The sequence below is a fragment of the Mytilus edulis genome, chromosome 7 (assembly GCF_963676685.1).
Source record: "Mytilus edulis chromosome 7, xbMytEdul2.2, whole genome shotgun sequence".
Lineage (NCBI taxonomy): Eukaryota > Metazoa > Mollusca > Bivalvia > Mytilida > Mytilidae > Mytilus > Mytilus edulis.
The window spans coordinates 10,662,914-10,686,815 of record NC_092350.1 but is presented as its reverse complement, the minus strand read 5'-3'; the positions used below and the strand labels follow the sequence as shown (position 1 = coordinate 10,686,815).

At 31.0% G+C, this 23,902-nt stretch overlaps 2 protein-coding genes across 2 annotated transcripts in view; one reads left to right on the top strand and one right to left on the bottom strand.

Moving 5' to 3' along the window:
- The window catches only part of LOC139482952 (osmotic avoidance abnormal protein 3-like), a 41,911-nt gene extending 27,061 nt beyond the window's left edge, over nt 1–14,850 (top strand). The window contains exons 15-22 of the mRNA XM_071266979.1: nt 2,144–2,259; nt 2,492–2,598; nt 4,748–5,009; nt 5,381–5,410; nt 6,777–6,809; nt 8,410–8,525; nt 9,218–9,305; nt 10,646–14,850. Of these exons, the coding sequence (XP_071123080.1) occupies nt 2,144–2,259; nt 2,492–2,598; nt 4,748–5,009; nt 5,381–5,410; nt 6,777–6,809; nt 8,410–8,525; nt 9,218–9,305; nt 10,646–10,878 (985 nt within the window). The 3' untranslated portion in view covers nt 10,879–14,850. The remainder of the gene's footprint in view (nt 1–2,143; nt 2,260–2,491; nt 2,599–4,747; nt 5,010–5,380; nt 5,411–6,776; nt 6,810–8,409; nt 8,526–9,217; nt 9,306–10,645) is intronic.
- Nucleotides 14,851–15,891: 1,041 nt separating this feature from the next.
- The window catches only part of LOC139529917 (low-density lipoprotein receptor-related protein 4-like), a 65,782-nt gene continuing 57,771 nt past the window's right edge, over nt 15,892–23,902 (bottom strand). Inside the window, exons 38-41 of the mRNA XM_071325887.1 lie at nt 23,595–23,697; nt 22,656–22,812; nt 19,688–21,956; nt 15,892–18,932 (exon numbers count right to left, since the gene is read on the bottom strand). Of these exons, the coding sequence (XP_071181988.1) occupies nt 21,753–21,956; nt 22,656–22,812; nt 23,595–23,697 (464 nt within the window). The 3' untranslated portion in view covers nt 15,892–18,932; nt 19,688–21,752. The remainder of the gene's footprint in view (nt 18,933–19,687; nt 21,957–22,655; nt 22,813–23,594; nt 23,698–23,902) is intronic.

Below are 23,902 nucleotides of genomic sequence, written 5' to 3'. Positions count from 1 at the left end.
CATGCAGGACCAAATTAAACACCAGCAGGAAGAGGCTTTAAAAAGGTAAGAAAATGATGAAGGTCTGGTGGCACCTAGTTCTTCTCCTACTCAAACAAACATGCAGGACCAAATTAAACACCAACAGGAAGAGGCTTTAAAAAGGTAAGAAAATGATGAAGGTCTGGTGGCACCAAGTTCTTCTCCTACTCAAACAAACATGCAGGACCAAATTAAACACCAGCAGGAAGAGGCTTTAAAAAGGTAAGAAAATGATGAAGGTCTGGTGGCACCTAGTTCTTCTCCAACTCAAACAAACATGCAGGACCAAATTAAACACCAACAGGAAGAGGCTTTAAAAAAGGTAAGAAAATGAGGAGGGTCTGGTGGCACCTAGTTCTTCTCCAACTCAAACAAACATGCAGGACCAAATTAAACACCAACAGGAAGAGGCTTTAAAAAGGTAAGAAAATGATGAAGGTCTGGTGGCACCTAGTTCTTCTCCAACTCAAACAAACATGCAGGACCAAATTAAACACCAGCAGGAAGAGGCTTTAAAAAGGTAAGAAAATGATGAAGGTCTGGTGGCACCTAGTTCCTCTCCTACTCAAACAAACATGCAGGACCAAATTAAACACCAGCAGGAAGAGGCTTTAAAAAGGTAAGAAAATGATGAAGGTCTGGTGGCACCTAGTTCCTCTCCTACTCAAACAAACATGCAGGACCAAATTAAACACCAACAGGAAGAGGCTTTAAAAAGGTAAGGAAATGATGAAGGTCTGGTGGCACCAAGTTCTTCTCCTACTCAAACAAACATGCAGGACCAAATTAAACACCAGCAGGAAGAGGCTTTAAAAAGGTAAGAAAATGATGAAGGTCTGGTGGCACCAAGTTCTTCTCCTACTCAAACAAACATGCAGGACCAAATTAAACACCAGCAGGAGGAGGCTTTAAAAAGGTAAGAAAATGATGAAGGTCAGGTGGCACCTAGTTCTTCTCCAACTCAAACAAACATGCAGGACCAAATTAAACACCAGCAGGAAGAGGCTTTAAAAAGGTAAGAAAATGATGAAGGTCTGGTGGCACCAAGTTCTTCTCCTACTCAAACAAACATGCAGGACCAAATTAAACACCAGCAGGAGGAGGCTTTAAAAAGGTAAGAAAATGATGAAGGTCAGGTGGCACCTAGTTCTTCTCCAACTCAAACAAACATGCAGGACCAAATTAAACACCAGCAGGAAGAGGCTTTAAAAAGGTAAGAAAATGATGAAGGTCTGGTGGCACCTAGTTCTTCTCCAACTTAAACAAACATGCAGGACCAAATTAAACACCAGCAGGAAGAGGCTTTAAAAAGGTAAGAAAATGATGAAGGTCTGGTGGCACCGAGTTCTTCTCCAACTCAAACAAACATGCAGGACCAAATTAAACACCAGCAGGAAGAGGCTTTAAAAAGGTAAGAAAATGATGAAGGTCTGGTGGCACCAAGTTCTTCTCCTACTCAAACAAACATGCAGGACCAAATTAAACACCAACAGGAAGAGGCTTTAAAAAGTAAGAAAATAATGAAGGTCTGGTGGCACCAAGTTCTTCTCCAACTCAAACAAACATGCAGGACCAAATTAAACACCAACAGGAAGAGGCTTTAAAAAGGTAAGAAAATGATGAAGGTCTGGTGGCACCTAGTTCTTCTCCTACTCAAACAAACATGCAGGACCAAATTAAACACCAGCAGGAAGAGGCTTTAAAAAGGTAAGAAAATGATAAGGGTATTGTAGTTAAAAAATATAGAAACTGATGAGAGATTGGGGGACCATAGTTTTCTCCAACTGAAATGGATATAAAGTTACAACAGAAACAGACACAAAAGAGGGTTCAGACTAGTGAAAAGAAACTTACTCTGCAATTTTACTGCTCTCTTCAAGTACATACAAAAAATAAAAGTGAGATTAAATTAGGAATTTAAACATTAATGTAGTAGATCATCGCTAGCAGTTCTACATACTTATATAGCTCTAAAAGTAATACACGATTCAACAATGGATATAATGTGTTCTAAGAAGTGTATGTATTTGAAGGTTGGTTGGCTTTGAATGTAAAAACGCAATTCTATTAAAATTTGAGTTGAGCTGTTAATAATATGATTATATATATGGTATTGCTGCAGATTACAAGAGTTAGAAAGACAGATGGTAGGAGGTGAACAGAGTGATAATGCAGAAATGAAAGAAAGAAGAAAAAATAGACAGTTGGTTGCAGATGAAAGGAAGGAAAGGCTTATGGGTAATTAATTGAACAGAAACCACAACTAAGGCTTTACTAAGCCACTATGGCCTACTTGTCATACTTGAATGACTTAGGTTATGTTTTATTTATAACTTTAATTTGCTCAGATATATGTAAATTTTATATCAATTATATTTATTCAATCCTCTTTCAATTTGATAATCTTTTTATAATATACATCTAATGCTGGAGTGAGTTGTGGTACTGATATATTTTTTCTTGTCAACAGAGGCCATAGCTAACATGGATGATGACTTTATCATGTTGGAGATTTATGATGATACGCAGGCAGAGTTACAAGCTAAAAATAAAGTTTTAGAGAAGGAAAAAGACAAGGTATAATAAAGATGTATTACACGAATTGATGTTGTCAGCTCATAGATATAAGAATATATGGTATGAGTGCCAATGAGACAACTCTCCATCCAAGTAACAATTTGTAAAAGTTAACCATTATAGTTCGAAGTACAGTCTTCAATACAGAGCCTTGGCTCACACAAAGCAGCAAGCTATAAAGGGCCCAAAATAACAAGTGTAAAACAAATCAAACAGAAAACCAACCTTCTAATCTAAATAAAAGACGAGAAACACTTATTGACAAATGGAACCAAAGAACATCAAGTTCCTGACTTAGGACAGATGCAAACAAAAAGACATGCATTTTTCATTCTCTCTATTATATGTAACATATTTATCAAGAATTTATGTGAAAACAACAGTGGTAAACTAACAGTAAGATCATCTATAAAAAAAAACCTGAGATATATGATGTGGATATTTGAAACTAAAATTCCTCATAAAAACTTGAACCTGTACAAACCAGTGTTCTCCCCAGGCCCTTTTAGCGCTGTGCTTTTCAGCGCTATCACAATTTCCCGCTGTTTTATTGCTCTGACTGCAGCGCTATCCAACTCAAGCGCGTCGCTATATATTTTTCGTAATTTTTTTCAAATTTCCCGCATATTTTTCACTTTGGATCACGTGATCGACTGGTTTACTATTTCTGAATGAAAAATATGTTGTATGAAGTAACTCTGCAGGACCAGTCTAATAAATTTTACCAAATGGCGACTTTGTAAGATCAAAATAAACAAAGATTTCAACATTGACATCTATTGTTTTAATTAAAAAAATATATAGAATAAAATTGAGAAAGGAAATGGGGAATGTGTCAAAGCGACAACAACCCGACCACAGAGCAGACAACAGCCGAAGGCCACCAATGGGTCTTCAATGTAGCGAGAATTCCCGCACCCATAGGTGTCATTCAGCTGGCCCCTAAAAATATGTATACTAGTACAGTGATAATGGATGTCATACTAAACTCCGAATTATACACAAGAAACTAAAAACTAGAAGCATATATGAATGAAATGAGATGAAATAAATTGACTGCATTTCCCGACGACACTCACAAACTTTTTTTACTAACTTTGAGAACAAATGATGATTTAAAAATGATCAAACACAGCCACAGGTGTTTGTTACACAGGCACTTGTTTCTGTCAATATGGTGTTTACTATCCATAACGGTATGAAAACAGGGATTTTTCGTATGGGTATGGATAGTAAACCCCATATTGACAGAAACAAGTGCCTGTGGTTTGTTACAATTTGCCGGGATTACTATCCATACGAACCCCGAAAATGAGCACGTCTTTGAAGTATTAATTATCACCTTTTCGAACTAATAATTGTTTAGTCAGCAATTCTGCAGTAATGAATTTTACCATTTGAAAACAATGGAGAGGATATAATTAGAAAAACGAACCCCAAGCTGACATGACTTGAGAAATTCACCCTTGATGTCCAGCCATTTGAATATTATAAAACATTAAGATCAGTAAAATGAGAAATCATTATGCTAAAAAATGTCAATTCCTGTCAAATGTCGTAAGGTTAACAGTACACTGCTACAGTGTGTTACAAAACCAAACACAGAAGCTGACAATTACTTTATTGTTGGTCCTACATGTTCTGTTAGTAATAAGAAATCTTCACATAGGCAGTCTGGTATAGACCCATCATGGAAAAAGACTTCTCCTTGGGTTTTATACACAGATAATATGAGGATTATATGAATTTACAATGGAAAAAAAAGACTCTTCTTCTATATCCAGACAATAACATTTAAAACAAACAAAGGGGTAACTTCCATGAGCATGATGAGTACATCGATCATTACAAGGGAAAACATCAATAGCATAATATAAGAAAAACACATAACAAATCAATTACAAACAAACCGTGCGCTGCGACAAAGATACTGAGAATTGTGGAAAGTTACGCGCTTACCACAGCGCTATCCAAAAATCTTGGGGAGAACACTGCAAACCATGAGAAAAATAGGAATTTAACATGTATACCACTATGATATAACTAATGATAATTATGCTGAAGTATAGATCGAATGTGGTTTGTTCTTAATTTCTTAATTTTTATGCCCCACCTACGATAGTTAGATCGTTATGTTACTTTTCTGTAGATTGAATCATTAGAAAGAGATATTATAGACATACAGTCAGAGTTCCAATTTGAAAGAATAGATTATCTTGATACAATCCGAAAACAAGAAAGACAACTCTTACTATTGGAAGGATTGATAGACAAAATTCATCCTTGTTTGAGGAGGGATTGTAACTATGCAAATATTGATAGAGTTAAGAAGGAATGTAAATGGGATGAAGACAATGGAAGGTGGATATTTCCCAGGATGCAAATTAATAATACAGCACTTCCTGTTGCAGGTAATTATCTTATTTTTAAATTTCTGTAACACATAGGTAATCATTAGAATTCCAAATATCAATATACATATTCCTTAAAATTTCAATATTACATATCATTACCCTGAGTCACATGCTAATTATTGATAAATAACTCAAATACCATCCATATATACGTAGAATGACAATTATTATCACAAGCATTCACTCCATGCATAGTATTTACAATCACAAAATCTATGATGCACATATAACATTGAATAACAGAAAAAAAAATGAGAACAACATCCATTATCTGTAAACAATCTTTGAGTAAAGAGCAATGGAAGTAATGCTGTATTTTTTCTTTAAATTTTTTCTATGTTTTAAAGTTGAATTGATTTTATTAATAGGAAATAGCAATAGTGTAATGGATAGAAGAGGTAAACTACAAAACTATTGTGCTGCTTGTAGTCATAAAAACTTTTACTTTCATTTACATGAGATTAATGTATAACTTTTATGTGAAAGCAGGAGACAAAAAAAAAACTAAATGTTTCAGGTTATATTATATATTTGATTACATGAAATCTAGATTTTCTATACTGAATGGTTGATAGTATTTCTCAACACATAAAAATTGGCTGTGAAGTGATTGATACAAGGTCATTTGAGCCTTTTATTTTCATATAAACAGAAAAACATGATTGTGAATGGTTTGTAAAATTCAAAGTTTAGTTCAAAAGTTTAAAATAATTGAATGAAAGTAAAAGTTTTGATATCAAGTAGTATATGCTGGTGTTGTTGCTAGATATAACTAACAGTGTAATTAATTATATTATAACATGGGTTTAAGATCCTTTACTCTAGTTCAAGGCTAACACCCATGCCATCAGGAAGAGTTTATGTACTAGGTGTGAGAGATTTAATACAAATTTGGCCTAATTTTTATGATTTATTCCTTCTAAATCAAAAACCTATGTTCTGCTGCATTCTGGTTTTAAGGTTCAAAGGATGAATTACTATTTGAAAAATGTAATGAAGGAATTAATTTTAGTACTTATCAGTATTATTATCATAAACTAGTGCAAAGTTTAATGTTAAAAAGTATTTATCTAATTTGATCATTTAAAGGCCTGACAAGTGTGATTTATATGTCTTAATTTTGTAAACAAAAAATCATAAAAATCAGTATGTTCTAACCCAAGTATATGTCTTAAATTATAAAGGTATAATAATAAATTCTGGTGTTCTCTCACATCACTATAACCTGGTATCTACATTTTTCCCCAGCCCATCATTAACATTGATACAGTCTTCATGTTGTATGTGTACATACTATATATTTTTTATGTTACGTCATATTTGTAGACTGAGTTAACTTTCAAAATTTCACTTTAGAAAAATGACCAATTGCCAATTCGTGTTATCCAGTATCTTTAAAAACTGAAAATCATTTGTAATATATTGATAAAAATTTACACTTATAAACAATATCTTAATTTTTTCCCCCAAAACACACTAGACAATATAAGTTTTCAATATTTTCAACATTTGACATGTTATGCATGTTAAAACAAAGGATTTATTTATGCAATCTTTTTTATATAAACAAGATTTTAAAATCATTTCTTGAACTTTAATTTAAAAAGTAGCGTTTCACTTTTGCTTTCCAAAATTTGCATCATCTTACTAATTTTTTCATACAATTGGCCTTTTAAAACATGTGTTTAAAAGATAAAAAACAGTTTTCAGTCTACAAAGATAACTACTATAGATTGTAAGTTAAGTATATGTTTTATTTGTTAGATACTGAGTTTAGATCTGGATTAGAGAGACAAGGTATACAGTTGACAAGTTTCTTGTTTTCAGTTTTTTACTAAGCATGTTTATTTCAATTTACAGCAATGCCAGGAATGCCCGAGCAAGGTCATTTTAACTTTTCTATTTTGCTCTATGTTTCTGAAAACTGTCTAGCATCTTTGTATAATCAATATTTATCATGGGTATATAGAAGTGTATAAGCGTGTTTACAATTTTCTCTTGCACTGACCTATTACTTTTGCATTTATTGTTTTGGAAGGGAGAGTATTTGTTTACTAAATTTTTTTTCTAGAACAGAAAATAATCCTCAAGAAATTACTTTTGGACTAATGTGATAACTGAATGCAACACTGGCTTTTTGGTGGGGGTTGTTTTTCTCTGTAGTTTTCTATTTATTTTTGTTTGGACTTTTTTTTTAATCTTTTCCCCATTATTATTTTGTTGCCATGGTGCTGTTAGTTAATTGTTTTCAATGACCTGTTGGAACTCTCTCCCTCTTTTTATAAAGAAGTACTTAATAATTACTGTTTCAGTAGCATCCTTGAATATAAAGATAAGGAGATGTGGTTCAATTGTCAATGAGACAACTCTCCACCTGAGACCCCAACGAAAAGGATGATAATTGAAATATCTATAGGTTGTTGTATACCCTTCAACAATGAGAAAACCCATGCTGTATAGTAAGCTATAAATTGCCCCAGAGTCACAAAACGTAAAACAATTCAAAAAAGAAAATTGATATCATGATTTTTGCTAAAAGCCTTAAACATAAAGATTATGGCAGACCCAACGACAACAACTAAATAACATGTTCCTGATTTGAGACATTCACATTATTTCTGCTTAAATATAAACCAGATTTTTGTCAATGCTAAAATATCAATAAGTACTCCTCCAATAGATCCATTGTAAAGATGTAATAAACAGTCTTCTAACATTTTTGTATACTCAGGCAACTTATTATGATAGAAAATTGTATATAACTAATTTAACTGAATATGGAAATATATCTTATAGAATTTCTCTCGCACTACCTGTTTACATTAAATGATATTTTCCATTAACTGACTTTGAGAAATAAAAGCATTTCCTGAAAGTAATTTAATTTCTAGTAAAGTATATATGTTTTCATTACCGTTATGTTGGCAAATTCAGATTTATTACTGTAAATTCAGAAATTATTGCGTGCATTTATTATTGCGATTTTCTCATTTTACACTTGAATGCGATTCTAATTTTTACGATTTTGAGAAAAGTCATGCTTAATTCAGTTAAAAATATTACAAAATGCGAGTTTTAATTATTGCGTTTACAACTCAGTCGTATGATTCGCAATAATAAAAACCTCGCAATAATTTCTGAATTTACAGTACTTTTATTTTATTTTGAATATAAAATAACTGAGATGTTTTTTTGGTAGCAGAAATTGTTTATTGAAAATAATGTCTTAGAGATTTCTTTAAAATATAGTTTGTCAATTAAAAGTTTTTACTGTAAATGTTCTGTTTCAGAAAAATTGTGTTAAATCATCTTAAATACTTGAGCAATGAACTAAAGTTTCATAACACCGTGATTTATTGAGAGTTTTACTGTATAAATAAACTTTCTTGTTCTACAGAGGGTGTAATGCCAGGAGGAAGGGTCAGTAACAATACACATGGTCGACCACGACCTGTAACTAATGGGGAGGTCAATGCTAGTATCTATGACAACGAAGAGGATAGATATGCACAGGTCAGTAGTGTTTAGTATATGTTTACCTTCGTTTTAGTTTTATCCTTGTATGTATACGTCCAGACGTCTCAAAATTGGTTGCCTCAACTAAATGTTTTATAATTTATACATAATGCTTATTACCACAAAACACAAATCAATTTTGAATTTGGGTAGTGTCAATTTTACCTTTCTAGAGTTATGTCCCTTTACAAATAGAAACTTGTTGAATTTTTTGTTTCCATTCTCCTTCTTGTTTGCCACAACCAAATGTTTGAAACTTAAACATAATGCTTATTACCTCAAATCTCAGACCATGTTCTAATTTATAACTTTGATAGTTCTTTAGTAATGTCCTTTTATAACTTTATATGCAAGCAAGGGCCTCATCTTTGTCCCATGGACACATTCTCATTAATTTATGTTTATATTTGTATGAATGTAGGGGTAGACAAGATTTGAGGTAAACATTAATGAGGCAGCAAAAAATATAGAAAAGATAAATATACACATCTATAGCATTATGTCGTCTACATATCACTTTTTTTATTCAAAAGGTAGAATTTATTTCCTAATCAACAGAAAAACAACTGCTTTTTGCTGATCTTTAATTTTGAACTAATAGCTCCTATGGCATAGACCTATCTTTGTGGTCGCTGTTACCCTTATATTTATCATAGAAGAGAAATGATATTAGCTTTCATATTTTACAGAGTTTATACAACAAGCATGATTCGTCATCAGACTATTTTGAGAACAAGAGAGTGAAAAAATATCTGAACCAGCCAATCAGCCGAACAAGTAAGTAATTAACATCAGAGTCAAGTTGTTACTGATGGCAAAATTGTAAAGTTTTAAACCACTGGACTCAGATTATTATACCCCCGCTTTAAAAAAGGGGGGGTATACTGTTTTACCTCTGTCTGTCCGTCCATCAGTCCGTCAGTCCGTCCATCAGTCCGTCAGTCCGTCAGTCCGTCAGTCCGTCAGTCAGTCCGTCCCATGAAACTTTCGTCACATTTTTCTCAGGAACTACACATCCACCCTTTCTGTAATTTGGTATCAACATTTATATATGTCAGCCATACCGTGTGATGCGTTTTCAGATTCATCACTTGACAACTTCCTGTTTACCGAACACTTGTCTGATTTTACACATGATAGCCAAGTTGAAAATTTTCGTCACATTTTTCTCAGGAACTACAATACAAGGATTTCTGAAATTTGGTTTCAGGATTTATATAAGTCAGCTATACCGTGTGATGCGTTTTCAGATTCATCACTCGACAACTTACTGTTTACCGAACACTTGTATGATTTTACACATGATAGCCAAGTTGAAAATTTTCGTCACATTTTTCTCAGGAACTACAATACAAGGATTTCTGAAATTTGGTTTCAGGATTTATATAAGTCAGCTATACCGTGTGATGCGTTTTCAGATTCATCACTCGACAACTTCCTGTTTACCGAACACTTGTATGATTTTACACATGATAGCCAAGTTGAAAATTTTCGTCACATTTTTCTCAGGAACTACAATACAAGGATTTCTGAAATTTGGTTTCAGGATTTTTATAAGTCAGCTATACCGTGTGATGCGTTTTCAGATTCATCACTCGACAACTTTCTGTTTACCGAACACTTGCATATTTTTACACTATTAATATTATCCACTTGCGGCGGGGGTATCATCAGTGAGCAGTAGCTCGCAGTTTCACTTGTTTATTTATTAAATGCTGACATAGTTTTACCGTAAGAAATGTTCTATCTGATGGACAAGGTCTTAGATATAAGAAAATGTGGTATGAGTTCCAATTGTTTATATTGCATCTTTGCTCACCGTATGTTAAAAAAACTGTCTATTGACCATATTAATCTTGAAGTAAATAAACTGTGAGTAAGATAAAAAATAGAAAGGATGTTTAAATTCAATTATTGTACCACACATCAAATAACAAATTCTCAATTTTCATAAGTTTAACTTGTAAGTATTGAAAAACTTATCTTAAAAATGTTTTCAGTCCTATATTTAGATGTAAAACCTTCCTTTCAACTGACTGTACATATAGCAAGTAAAATTAGTCAATCTAATACCTTCATTACATGTATTAAGAACAAATTACTGCTTATATTTGCAGATATGTCTGAAGTTAAACATAGTATCCAGAAGGCAGCTCCAATGCCAGTGTCCAATGGTTTTGGTAAACATGACCAGATGAGCAGTGGCTTACGTGCTGCTGCTGTCCACGGTCAACTCATCAGTCAAGAGAATGATCCATTGGTCCGTAAACCTACACGTCTGGAAACATTACAACCTATTGGTGGGGGCAGGAAAGGGAAGAAGAAAAGGAGCGAGTTACAACCTTTATGATTACAACTTAAGTAGACACAAACTGGGTACTGATGCAATCAACCAAACAATTTATTGACTCTATTGTTACCAGCATAATACTAAATGTAGTGAATATTCCTATGTTATTTATGGTCAAAGTTATTGCAAATTATTATTGTTGGTATTAACATGAAACATTCTTAAAAAACAATTGAATCTTTTTTGGAATAGCACTATACTATTTATTTTCTAATTATCCCATACAGTTCAGTACTTCATCTCTGAAAAGGTGATTTATAAACAAATTTCGATTAATTTAACATTGAAAAGATAAGCAAATTACTATTTCGATTTTCAAATTCAACCATAAGATGTACAATCAAACTTTGTAAGGATTGGTAGTAACTTGAGTTCCTTTTTCATACCCTTCTATCTTTCCATGTCAGTTTGGTATAACCTGTAAATTGAAACTGACGACATCTGATATTTTATAATAAATATAATATTGATATTTTAAAATGCTTATGAAACTTAATTGATTATTTCAAGGTATTTTATCAAAAAGTAGTATTTTAATGTTAATAAAGTTCAAGTGCTGGTTAAATATATTTGATATATTTCAGATTTTGGTTAAATTTATCATAACCTTTTTATGATACAGCTCATATATTTGAATAATTTATTGTAATAAAAAAAGAAAAAAACTTTAAAGTGAAAGTTTCTCTATTGATATAAGTTGTTTTTAAAGAATCCATTCCTGGTACATGTATAAGCAAATATTGATGTAGATAAATTGTGTCTTCACTTGTGTACTGCAAATTTGTATTTTGTTTAGTGATTGATATCTTCATTTTTTGTTGCAACATTCACAGGCAAAATTTGCTCACATGAATTTCACATGAATCTCACATGAAATTCACATGAATCTCACATGAAATTCACATGAAAATTTTTATGTGAGATTCACCTCAATCGTGCTTATACATGAAACTCATGTGAAAAATTTCATGTGAATTTCACGTGAATTGAGATTCACATGAATCTGATGTGAAATTTTTCACATGAATTTCGTGTGAAATTTACAATTTTTTTTTATATTTTCATGATTTTAATTAAAATTGAAAATTTAAATGCTATTTGAAATACTCTATTTTAAAAATTCATGTGAATTTCACATGAAATTTTTTTATGTGATTTTCATGTGAAATTCAAAAATGAGTTCGACATGAGATTCACATGAAATTCACAAAAATCTGATTTCATGTGAGTTTCACGTATAAGCTCATTTGAGGTGAAATTCATGTGAATTTCATGTGAGATTCACATGAATAAAAATTCAAGTGAAATTGATGTGAGTGATATTTGCTTGTGTATTCCTTACAATTGCAAACAGCAAGTACTTCTGTTATAAAAATTGTAGAATCATATCATTAAAATTTTGTTTGAGACGATTCATAACTGTAAAAATATTGTTTGAGACGTTCCATTTATTTGAAAATAATGTTTAAGACATTCTGTAGAAAGCATTTGAAGTGCTTGAATTGTGTGACAATATTAATTATTATCATTCATATTTTTATTTCTACTTATTTTACTTGCAATATTAATGTGATATTTTCATAAAATTTTCTTTTGGAAAATTCAAAATCATCGAAATAAGAAAAGACTGTTGGGCTGATATCAATGTTATCTTATGCAATATCTTGCTTCTGATTGTTTCATTCAGAGGTGGCACATGTCGGACTCATAAGTAGTAAAGGATGAGGGTCTGTCCAAGCTGCAGCATAAATACAGAATAACCATACATTGTCTCGAAATATCAATGTTATTTGTACAAGGCTTAGAAACAGGTAGAAAGCGAGGCTGTGCCGAGCATTTCTACCTGTTTCGAGCCGAGTACAAATGACAGATTGATATTTCCAGACAATGTATGGTTATTCTTTATATACTGCAACTCTTATAACTGTTCAAAATGAAGTATTTAGGGTAAAAACCGTCATTCTTTAATTGTGAGCGGACAACGTAAAATTGCCGCGAACCTGTATGTTTTATTGACGTCATGAATAAAACCCTACGGAAACACATTGTCAACGTCATAAACAAGGTGATATACGGTCAATGCAATTTGACTGCTCAAATAGCACAGCTGCAGTATATATTGAAATCCATATCACTCTTTAATCTTTAACAAGACTTCTAGTATTATTGAACAGCAAGGCTGCAGCATAAATTGAAATCCATTTGACTCCTTAATATTTAACAGACTTCTGGTATTATAGGACAGCTAGTCAGATACAGTTCAGATCAGTATTTTATATAATCTTTCACAACAAATTTCATGGCATATTATGAGGGTTATAGAAATAATTTTAATTATACTTCATAGTTTTTATTTTTGTATTTACATCAACAATTCACTAGCATGCTACTTTATATAGATATCTGGTTATAAGAATCTCAGAGGCATTATTAAAACTGCTACAAACCAGTTACAAATATTTGTTTGATATATTGTTCAGCAGCTTACTTGATTCTTAAGAGTATTAAACCTGTCATAATATCAAAGGTACTAACATACATGTAAATGGTTTGCAGTATTTTTTTCCCATGCCTGTTGAACATTAGGGTAGCTTTTAATTGGTAGACATTTTTACCAAAAATGAGCAGGCCTCTTCCACTAGTCAGTGTTGATAACTATTTTAGTCCATATCTGTCATAAAGTATTAATTATACATTGTTAACTTTTTTTATTTATCCAATACATTCCTCCGTCCTAATATTTATTTTATCCTTCCATCCTTGGTGTGGATATTGTTGATTTATGTCATATCACTTTGTTGTTAATTTGTATATATCCGTCCATGGATCTGTTTTTTTTATCATATATATATATATATATATATATATATTTATTCTTGTTATAAATCTTGTTGAAGTGTGTAATATCTATACAATGAATGTTATTTAAAATCTTTAATGACTGTTCCAGATTAGAATTGAATGGGGGTTGGAAGGCACATCCATGAAAAATTTGGTTATTTTTAGGAAGAAAGCCTGAACAATTATAGGAAACAATCAATAAAATTTTATTCGTGGCGGGTAAAATAATAAGTGTCTTTCAGCCCCCATTTATTTCTCAAACAGCCATAAAAATAAAACCAAATTGGGTAATATTTTTCATTGTCAAAGTTTTTTTGTTAAAGCATAATTTAGATTAAAAGCAAATGTATTGTGTGGATAATGTATTGTGTGAGGTTTTCTGTCAAAAATCATGAATTTCTATCATTAATAACAATGTTATTTAACCTTAGAAGAATCACATAAATTTGAAGAAAAAAGCATTTGGTGATTTTATTATTTGAATTTTAACTAAAACTTAAAACTCCGATTTTGATCTGCAATTGAACCACAAAAAATAATTATATATCTGACTTGTGTTTCACAGACTTGATATGTAATGCTTACTAAAGATTTAAAGACAATTCTAAAACTATTGAAATATTGTTGACAAAATGCTATAAATTCTTTTTACATGTGTGATATATTCTTGATAGTAATTGAAATGTTAATTTTTTTTTTTTTTTAACTTTGCTTCATTTCTAACCATCATTTCACTTTCCACGAACATTTGCCACTTTTGCCAATTAAGCATAATACATTTAAGATTAAAAAATCTAAGAAATATACTTGCAATAATTGATCAGTTAAACCTTGTAGTACAGATAAAAAATGTGATAATTTTGGTCTTTAGATGTATTAGTTACTAAATATTATAAATGTGATGGACAGTAACTTGGTTAAACTGTAAATTTTTATGATATCATTGATAGGGAATATTTGAGACACTGTTAAACTTGGTTTAACTGTAAGGTTTTACAACGTCAATAGTAGGGGAATATTGGGAGACACTGTTTTGTAAACAGGATGTATTTTTCTGTGATAGGATTGTAGGACAATCTACTGTAACTGTACTATTGTTGATCAATAAATCACAATTGTTGTTTTATACAAGTCTTTGTTTTATTTATTCCTGTGAATAAAGTTACTGGAGAAGATTAAGTCCAAGATTTAAAATTCTCTTAGTGGTGACATATGTCCATTGTTCTTGACCGCATTTTAAGGGTTCAGAGACTATTTTAAATAAAGTTAAGATTTTTAGTATTCTTGATGAGTAATAGGATAACTGTATTTTGTATGTGCCTACCTTGCATTATCCTCATTCCTGTCAAACAGTTTTAACTTGACCTTGACCTCATTTCATGGATCAGTGAACAAGAATAAGTTTTCGTAGTCAAGTCCTTATCTCTGATACTATAAGCAATAGGTATACTATATTTGGTGTATGGAATGATTGTAAGGTGTACATGTGCGACTGGCAGGTGTCATCTTACCTTGACCTCATTTTCATGGTACTGTGGTTAAAGTAAGTTTTTGTGTTTTGGTCTGTTTTTCTAATATGATAAGTAATAGGTCAACTATATTTGGTGTATGGAATGATTGTAAGGTGTATATGTCTGTCTGGAAATTATCATCTGTCCTCAAATTTCATCTGCATGGTTCATATGTCAATCTTAAGTTTCCTGGTTAAGTTTGTTTCTTAGATACAAGTGCAATTGGTCAACTATAATTTAAAGCATATTTGGGGTATGATATTACTGTATTTCCAGTTTGGTTTATCTGACCTTGACCTCATTCTCTTGGATCATGTTAAGTGAGACAGTTCAGCATGTCACGATGTGCACTCTTGTTTTAAATAACACACCACCAGTCATTTATGTCTATCATTGTTTTTCCTTATAAATGAAAAATTGCTGTTTCATCCACTTGTTAAAAATGGAAAATTGTGATGATGAAAGCAACTGGATGCAACTATTGTGAACACCAGTACAATTAATTATCACTTTCTATGGTGGGCCAAAGCGATGTGACAAACTGCCGCCTTGAGCCATGGAGCCAAGGTTTGCTGAAAGTGATGTTAACACCAACAAATCTACAAATCTACTCTACAATTCATTAGGAAATCAACCAGTGTAAATAAATGTAACAAAAACAGTGTTAGAATATCATTTTATTTTTCAATGACATAAGTCCATGCAATAAATGGAAAATGAGTCATATCTCTATATTTAAATATTTATAATATCAATTTGGTGAAAATGATGATTTTATCATAATAAACAATGACAATGACCGCCTCTTATATCAAAATTATATTGAATTCATTGTTTTCCCCTATTTATATAAAATGCCATGATACAGATGAATAGAATAGTCTGTAATTTACAAAATTGATTTATGCAAGAAAATTTAATTATAAAAAAAAAATCAAAACGTTCTGAAATTTTCATTTACGGGAAAAGGTTTAATCATAGTTATTGTTCTTTTTACGCTGATTACAGAACAAGTTTAGTCAATCATAGTCATTGTTTATACAGTCAGTATGATTCCACAACACATGAATAGTTTACATATAAATTTTACCCTGTGTATGGAACAATTATAAAAAAAAAAACTCAATCATCACAGAAACCATTCACGTTAAACCAACTTTTTTCATGAAACCAGTCGATTCAATTTTATTCTATAAAGAGCTAATTAAAAGTTTTCTGCCTTAGTGATTTTTGTACATTTGTAATAAACAACTGCATATTTTTTTGATAGTTCTTGATAAAATTAAATAGAATTTCCAACTTGCTAATCGGGTACCAACATGAATGGTTTCTGGTGTAAAGTATAAAATCATTAAAAGTAAAAATAATGGTAGGATGGTAACTTTATTAGTTCCGATGGAAAATAATACTTAAGTTGGACATGATTAGGTAGAATTAAGGTAAGTGATGAATATAAATCAAAAAGTAATTAATTACCCGTACAAATCAATGGCAGTGGTCTAAGAGTATATAACTAAATCATAAAGAAATGTAGTGTAATGAAGTTTAGTAGAGGGGGAACAGTATGAGGAGACCAGTAAAGTAATCTGAATTAGACAGGGATACAGTTACAAATATATCTATAGAAATCTTGAATAGAAAAATGATTTCGATTCAAAATAAAATACTGACAATCCAGTACAAAAGAAAATTGTGACTCAATCAATTCAAATGAATGTATACAAAATAATTAACTCTGGTGAAAAAATTCTTGACTAAAAAAAGCCATAAAAACTTATATTTTGCCAAATTAAATCCCTTGCGGTCAGTCATGTTGGTTGTCTACATTATCAATATTTGTTGTAATTTAGAACCTTCACATTCTAAAGAAAATTTTGTTGGTAATTTGGTGTCAATAAGCTTAGTAGTTATAATGCAAACTTTGTGTGTGGAAAACTTGCACACTGACAGGTGATGAATGACAAATGAAGCCTCTTCTGACAAGGCTAACATTAAAGACTTTCCTTTGTAGTTTATTGGCTAACTAACTGTGACACAAATGTAAGATAAAATCTAATGGAAAGTAAAAAGGAGGTTTCTATACAACTGTCATTTCTACTATAACTACATGGTGCTGAATTTTATGATAAATTAATAAAGGTCATTATTTGGGACTACAAGTACAGGTACTTATGTAAATTTAAATTAATAATTTCATATGATAATTACATGGTGAATACATTATTACTCAAACAGTTTCAAATGGTTCAAATAGAAGATACTAGCTTTTAATGTGCACCTCTTCTCAAAATGTGTCTGTTAACAAAAATACTATTCCACTTTTTAAAATCTCATTTCTAAATATAGAATTAAACTTAACAGTTACTAAGCTTTTGACTCTTCACAACACAACAAACCATATGTTGTAACTGTTTAATCAGTTAAAAGTGTTTGAGTGATAAGTTTCTTAAAATTGAATGACATTTTTTCAATTCAAATTTTTGAGGTAGATATTATAAGTTACATTATGACTAAAACTGAAAAGCTGATTAATTGATGTGTATAATTTGTTGGCATTAACTCGTACATTGTCTTAATTCTGAACTTACCATCAATGGCATATAGATATATATTACAACTTGGAAATTTATCAAATTAAAAAAAACGTGAAATTATTGCTGATGATAAATATTACTAACTTTTACGAAAAGCAAGCTAAAAGTGTTAATTCTAAACAACAATGTAAAATAATTACCAATAACATCAGTTCTAAAAAAGTATGACATGTAAAACAAGTTTTGATTGGCTGACATCAATCATCAATTCCTTATTGTGGCAGTCGACACTATTTTTATAATAAAAGTAAACAAACTGTCATGAACTCTTTTGTCAAGAAATTGTCTGCTTTATCAATTTTATTCTTAATAAACTTAATCTTGTGAAGTTTAGGGGACAGGTTTCAATTCATATAATTATAAATTAGCACTAAAACGACAAATTTATTTAAATTGCATCATGACGTCCAGATAAAAAAGTAAGAAAATAACAATATCTATATACAAAACACAACCTGACTTCAATGTACTGAATCAACAATCATTTTGTGAAAAGCAAAAAATACAGGAGCACCATCTTGTTACACTATAAAGTAAAATAAAAAAAAATGCATAAAATGTACAATGCATAAAAAATGTGCACCAAAAAATATTTTTCAAAAATTTGAAAAAGGTTTAAAGAAAGCATCATTCATAACTTCCACATCTAAACAGAATAAAATGGTCACAAAAACAGTTCAGACTGTTATATAACAGTACAATAGTAGAATTACCAATATTGTGAAGATGATTTGAAAAAGGGGAACATATACAAAATGTAGCTTTTCAACAAACAAACAAAAAAAATCTCATTTTATACATTAATAATCTGAAATCAAATATATTTTGAAGGAAATCTAGAAGAACATTATGTTTTAACAATCTTTTTAACTTAAACTGATACCCAAAGTTAAGATAATTTTGAATCCAATCATATAAATATTTCCTACTGACACACCCTTGTGTTACATGTATTTAGATACAATTCACTTTCAAACTCATCTAACCCAACATCCATGTGACTACGTTTCTATATTACAAAGTGAGGTATCATATCGGAAACATTTCACATACAATGATGGAAATTTCTCTTGTCTACACCAATATCTACATATATATTATAAGTTATCTACGTTCATATCCGTAGACATGGATATTTTAACACCCTGAAGTACCCAAGTACACCGTGAGGCGTAGCCGAAGGGTGTACAGGGTACTGAAGGATGTTAAAATATCCATATCTACGGATATGAACGTAGATAACGAATTTATCCCCGGTCTTAGTCCGAATCGGGCGAGTTTTATGGAATTTCGGATACAAAGTGTAACGTGAAAACAACGTTTCTTTCATTATCTAAAAAGGTTCTATTGAATTTGGAAATTTTACATAGTTTCTACGGGGTGTAGGGTACTACCTTTGGTAGAACCCTACAGGTAGTCAAATATAAAAAGTTTTTAATACGGAGACAGAGAAACTGGATTGAGTCGAATTTGGCGCTCAATGTTGTGAGCGTTACGTCATAGATGGTGTGACGTCAACGTGGGTCATTTGCATAGCTAGGTCAGTAGTCCCATTCCTTGAAAATGTGGCAGTCAAGTGATGCATTTAATGGAATGAGTGTAAATGGTCGGGTATAATAGGACAAAATCGTTAATGAATTAAATATTTAATTACAAACATCATGGATAATCTACAGAATTCAATATTTCACAAGGTGTAATCATGGAACTAAGGAAAACTTGCGTGAAGTTCCCCGGGATAATGGTTAGCAACGTCCGGGGATATGGGTTAGCAACACCCAGGGGCTATGGGTTTTGTAACGACGTGCGTTAACCAATCAAAATCCTAGATATATACTAAGCCGGGGATAAATATATATATACATGTACCTACAAAATTATTTTAAAACTGATCATAAAATGTTAATCAATAATCTGCAGGAAATTTAAACACAAGAAAATGTTTCCTCACCCAAAAAGTTGAAAAAATAAAGTCAAGTAATGTTTAAACTAGGTCAATTATTATTTGCAAGTATCTTATTTCATTATTTCAAAATGAAAAGTATAAATGAATGATTCACATAAAAATCTTACTGGCATTTTAGTAGTTCATCTGAGAAGTTGACAAAAATATAAGCACCAAAATAATTATCACATGTAACGAAACCATGTAAAAATATAAATAATCATGACTTCTAAAATGAAAAACTGATTTCTATCTACATCAGATCTATTAAGATTGGTACATAATATGTAACATAAAAGTATCAAATACATACACAATAATGGTAACTGTTTCATTATTACGGCACTTCCTTACCTATATAGCAGCTGGGGTATTTCTATAATAGTTTAACACCAATAAGTCTATAACAACATTCATAAAAGTAGTATTCTTCCATCAAATGAATTGCATCTCAAATATCTAAAGCTTGACATCCATAATAAAAATCAATAGTGCTGAATGGCTATTAAATGGTTGGCTAAACACATTCTGTTTAAAAAAAAATAGAATTCTACTGATTTCAAGGATTTGGCTATACTTTTTGGAACTTTTGGATTATAGCTCTACATCTTTTATATAAGCTTTGGATTTTACATATTTTGGCCACGAGCATCACTGAAGAGACATTATTTGTCGAAATGCGCATCTGGTGCAGAAAAATTGGTACCGTTAATGTTATTAGTGATATTCATGTAATCCAAGTTTCATGTTTTATCAACAATTGGGACATATTTTTTTATAATAGTGTCATATTATAGGAAAGTTCAGAAATAGCTGTAGTTGAGAGGTTAGAAATGTGGTATTGGGTGACAATTGTTTATGAATCCAATTAAAATTCTACACAGGCAAATTCACCTTGAAAAATTTGACCACATTTTCCGATTTTGACACCCTCACCCTCATCCTGATTGAAATCTACCGCAACAGCAACCATAAATTGACAATTTTATGCTGATGATGTTGTATTGATTCCGAAACTTACAAATATTGCTGACTTTATCACACGATCTATACGTGCAAAATGGGACACAGGATTAGGTATTTTCTCTTTCAGATACAGAAATATGGCTGCCTCAAGAATATGATAATATTTTTACAGTACATGTATAATAAATCATATATACATTTAAACAAATATTTGTGACCATAAAAAATGACATCAAAATATAACATTGTATAAATAAAATGATTTATGGATTATTACACTGAAATAATGCTGGCAAGTGAAGGCCTCAATATTTACATTAATGAAAATGTTTTTATTTACAATGATATTTTCTTGCTATTAAAACTGAAAAATATAGTTTGGTTCTGGAAAATGGCTTTTGAGCAAAGTTAAATATAATATCACTATTCAAATAACAGATTAAAAAAAATCAAAGTGTGAATAAATCAAAGTAAAACTACAACTGTACCGGACAGGTAAAAAAATTAAGTAAGCGTAATAAATATTCACAAGCTGTCTGATTTGATGTTTGTATATACTGATTCAATTTAAAAAAAATTAATAATTCTGTTTAAAAAGTTACCAATTCATTGCATAAGTTAAATAAAAAACAAATTACAAAAAATTGTCACCTAGCAACAAAGAACATGAAAATCCTTTAAAAGGGACATAAAATACAATAAAGATTTCAATGAATACATAAATAAGATGAGATTGCCAACCAACATGATTTATAGTCAGTTATAAAATTACTACAAATAACCAAATTTACTACAAAAAACAGGAACAGATCAGATCTTATACAAGGGAGATAATTGGAAAAAAAATATGACTTAATAATATCAAAATTAATTTAAAAGTTTTCTATATTCGTTTACTTGTGAAATATTAACAAAATATTTTCACAAAATTTGTCTTTCAAATACTCTGCAAATCACAAATTGGCACATAACATCAAACTTTCATAAAAAATAGGTACAAAAATATTTATAATAATGTCATGTTTTAACAGGCTTGTAAGGAACTTTAGAGATAACATCTTTCTCCTTATTAGAAGTTCTGTCTTTAAATAATTTACTCTGTCTCTCTCGACTCGGCAGTGAAGGAGACACAGCACCAGAGTCCATTTGTTGTACTAAGGCAGCACGCTCAGAACCCCTCGTCTTTGCCTCTCTTGAAGGTTTTAAAATTGAAACTTGTTGCTGTAAAATAATAGGCATTATTTAAGAAGCTGAATAAAGACGAAATGGTACACCCTTTTCCCCCACATTGAAAATGTTGTGAGCATAAACTGATATATTAAGAAGGCATCTAATTGAAAATTCGTAAAAGGGCTTTGTAGAAAAACTTACATAACAATATACTTGGGCAAATAAATATTGATTAAAACGTGACTATTAAAAGTCTTATAACTCTGGAAATACAAACCCTATAAAATTTTCAAATTGAAAAAACGAGTATTCTATCACTAACCCAAGTCTCACTATCAAGTTTTATATGCTGTCCTTACATGGTTGTTGACTTATAAAATAATGAAATATTTATATTTTTGTTAGTGTTGAATACAACATTATATAATAGGCATGACTTCATGGCATTTAACTGTACCAATGGAAAGATAACTGTTTTGTAAAATTTATGTATTACAAAAGTTGTTCCTATACCAAGTCAGGCTATCTTGACCATTTGTTGTTTTACACAGGTCTATTTCTTTGCGGGAAGATAAGAGTGGTTTGTTGTACTGTCCAATAGTTATTGGTAAATCCTGATATCCTTTGTTTGTACTGTTGCAATCTTTTGTTTTATTATCACAAATCTTTTAAAACTTTTTTAAATGTTTGTTTTTAACTGCTGTTAATTGTTAGGTTGCTGACTTAATTCATAAGATCTGATATACTTACATCTTTTTTACTATATCTAAATATTTTCCATTCTTGAGAGTCAGCAGATGAAGACCTATCTAGGTTAATGGTTTCTGTACTTGTTTTCTGGTAATTAGGATTGGAAAATGTCAGACGTACAAACTCATCTGATTCTGTTAGGAATGCTTGTCTTCTTCTACAACATATACATGTATCATAAACAAATTTGTTGTATGAGGATAATTAATGTGACTAATAGTACAATTATTTCACAGAGTACACATTTTAAATGTTTGTGGTTCACTGAATTCCCTGAATTTACTTAATGTGTTCTCACAATGTATTTTTAATTTGTTTTGTTAATCAATTTACTTTTAATGTTAATTGGTACACAGTGCACTTTCATACTGTGTACCTTTGCAAAATAGAAAAATACTATTATCCTGCTACTATGGGGGAGATAAACAACCTTGACTATCCATGAGTGTCTCAAACAGTCAGTAACTATTATCCTGTATGACATCATATATCTTGTTCCAGCATTAAACTTTAACATCAAACACAATAAAACTTTTTGAACATTTCAGAAATCAGAATGTGATAAAATTTGAAGAAAATATTTTCAGGTGAAAAGTGTATATTCTAGAAGAAATTACATATTGAGGAAATGTTCATGGTCTGAAACTTTAATGACCTTACAAATAGCGAATGAAACTGTCGCAATATCATTCATGATGCCGAATAAGCCTGTGTTTTTCCTGCATCTTAGAATCAAGATATGATATCATGAACAACTGGTGGGAAGACTAATTTGATGAAGTATTTCAACATAAAATAGAACTTCTAACCACAAAAACAGTAATGGCTGTCAGATCTGCATAACACAGTATGTGTGTTTTACAACATAAGCACTTTTATTTGATTCTTATACTTTAACTTGGTTTTTTTTAATCAAAGGCAAAAAGTTTTTGACCATACCTCTTTTTAACTCTCCAAACAACAAACACTAATAAGGCTACAATAACTACAATTCCAACAGACAAAGCTATCATGGCAGTTTCTTTTCCTCCTAAAGAAGTTGCTGTAAAAAATAAATATATATGTAGTTATTTTTATTGTCTGTTACTTGCTGAACATCCAGCGGTGAATATTCAAGACAAATTTATAACTAGATGTTTAAAAAGCATTATTGACTACATTCTATGTGATTTCATGGTCATTCAGCTTCTATAGTTTGCCACTGGTGACATCACTACTGGATCACACCAAGGTGTAATTAATTCCAT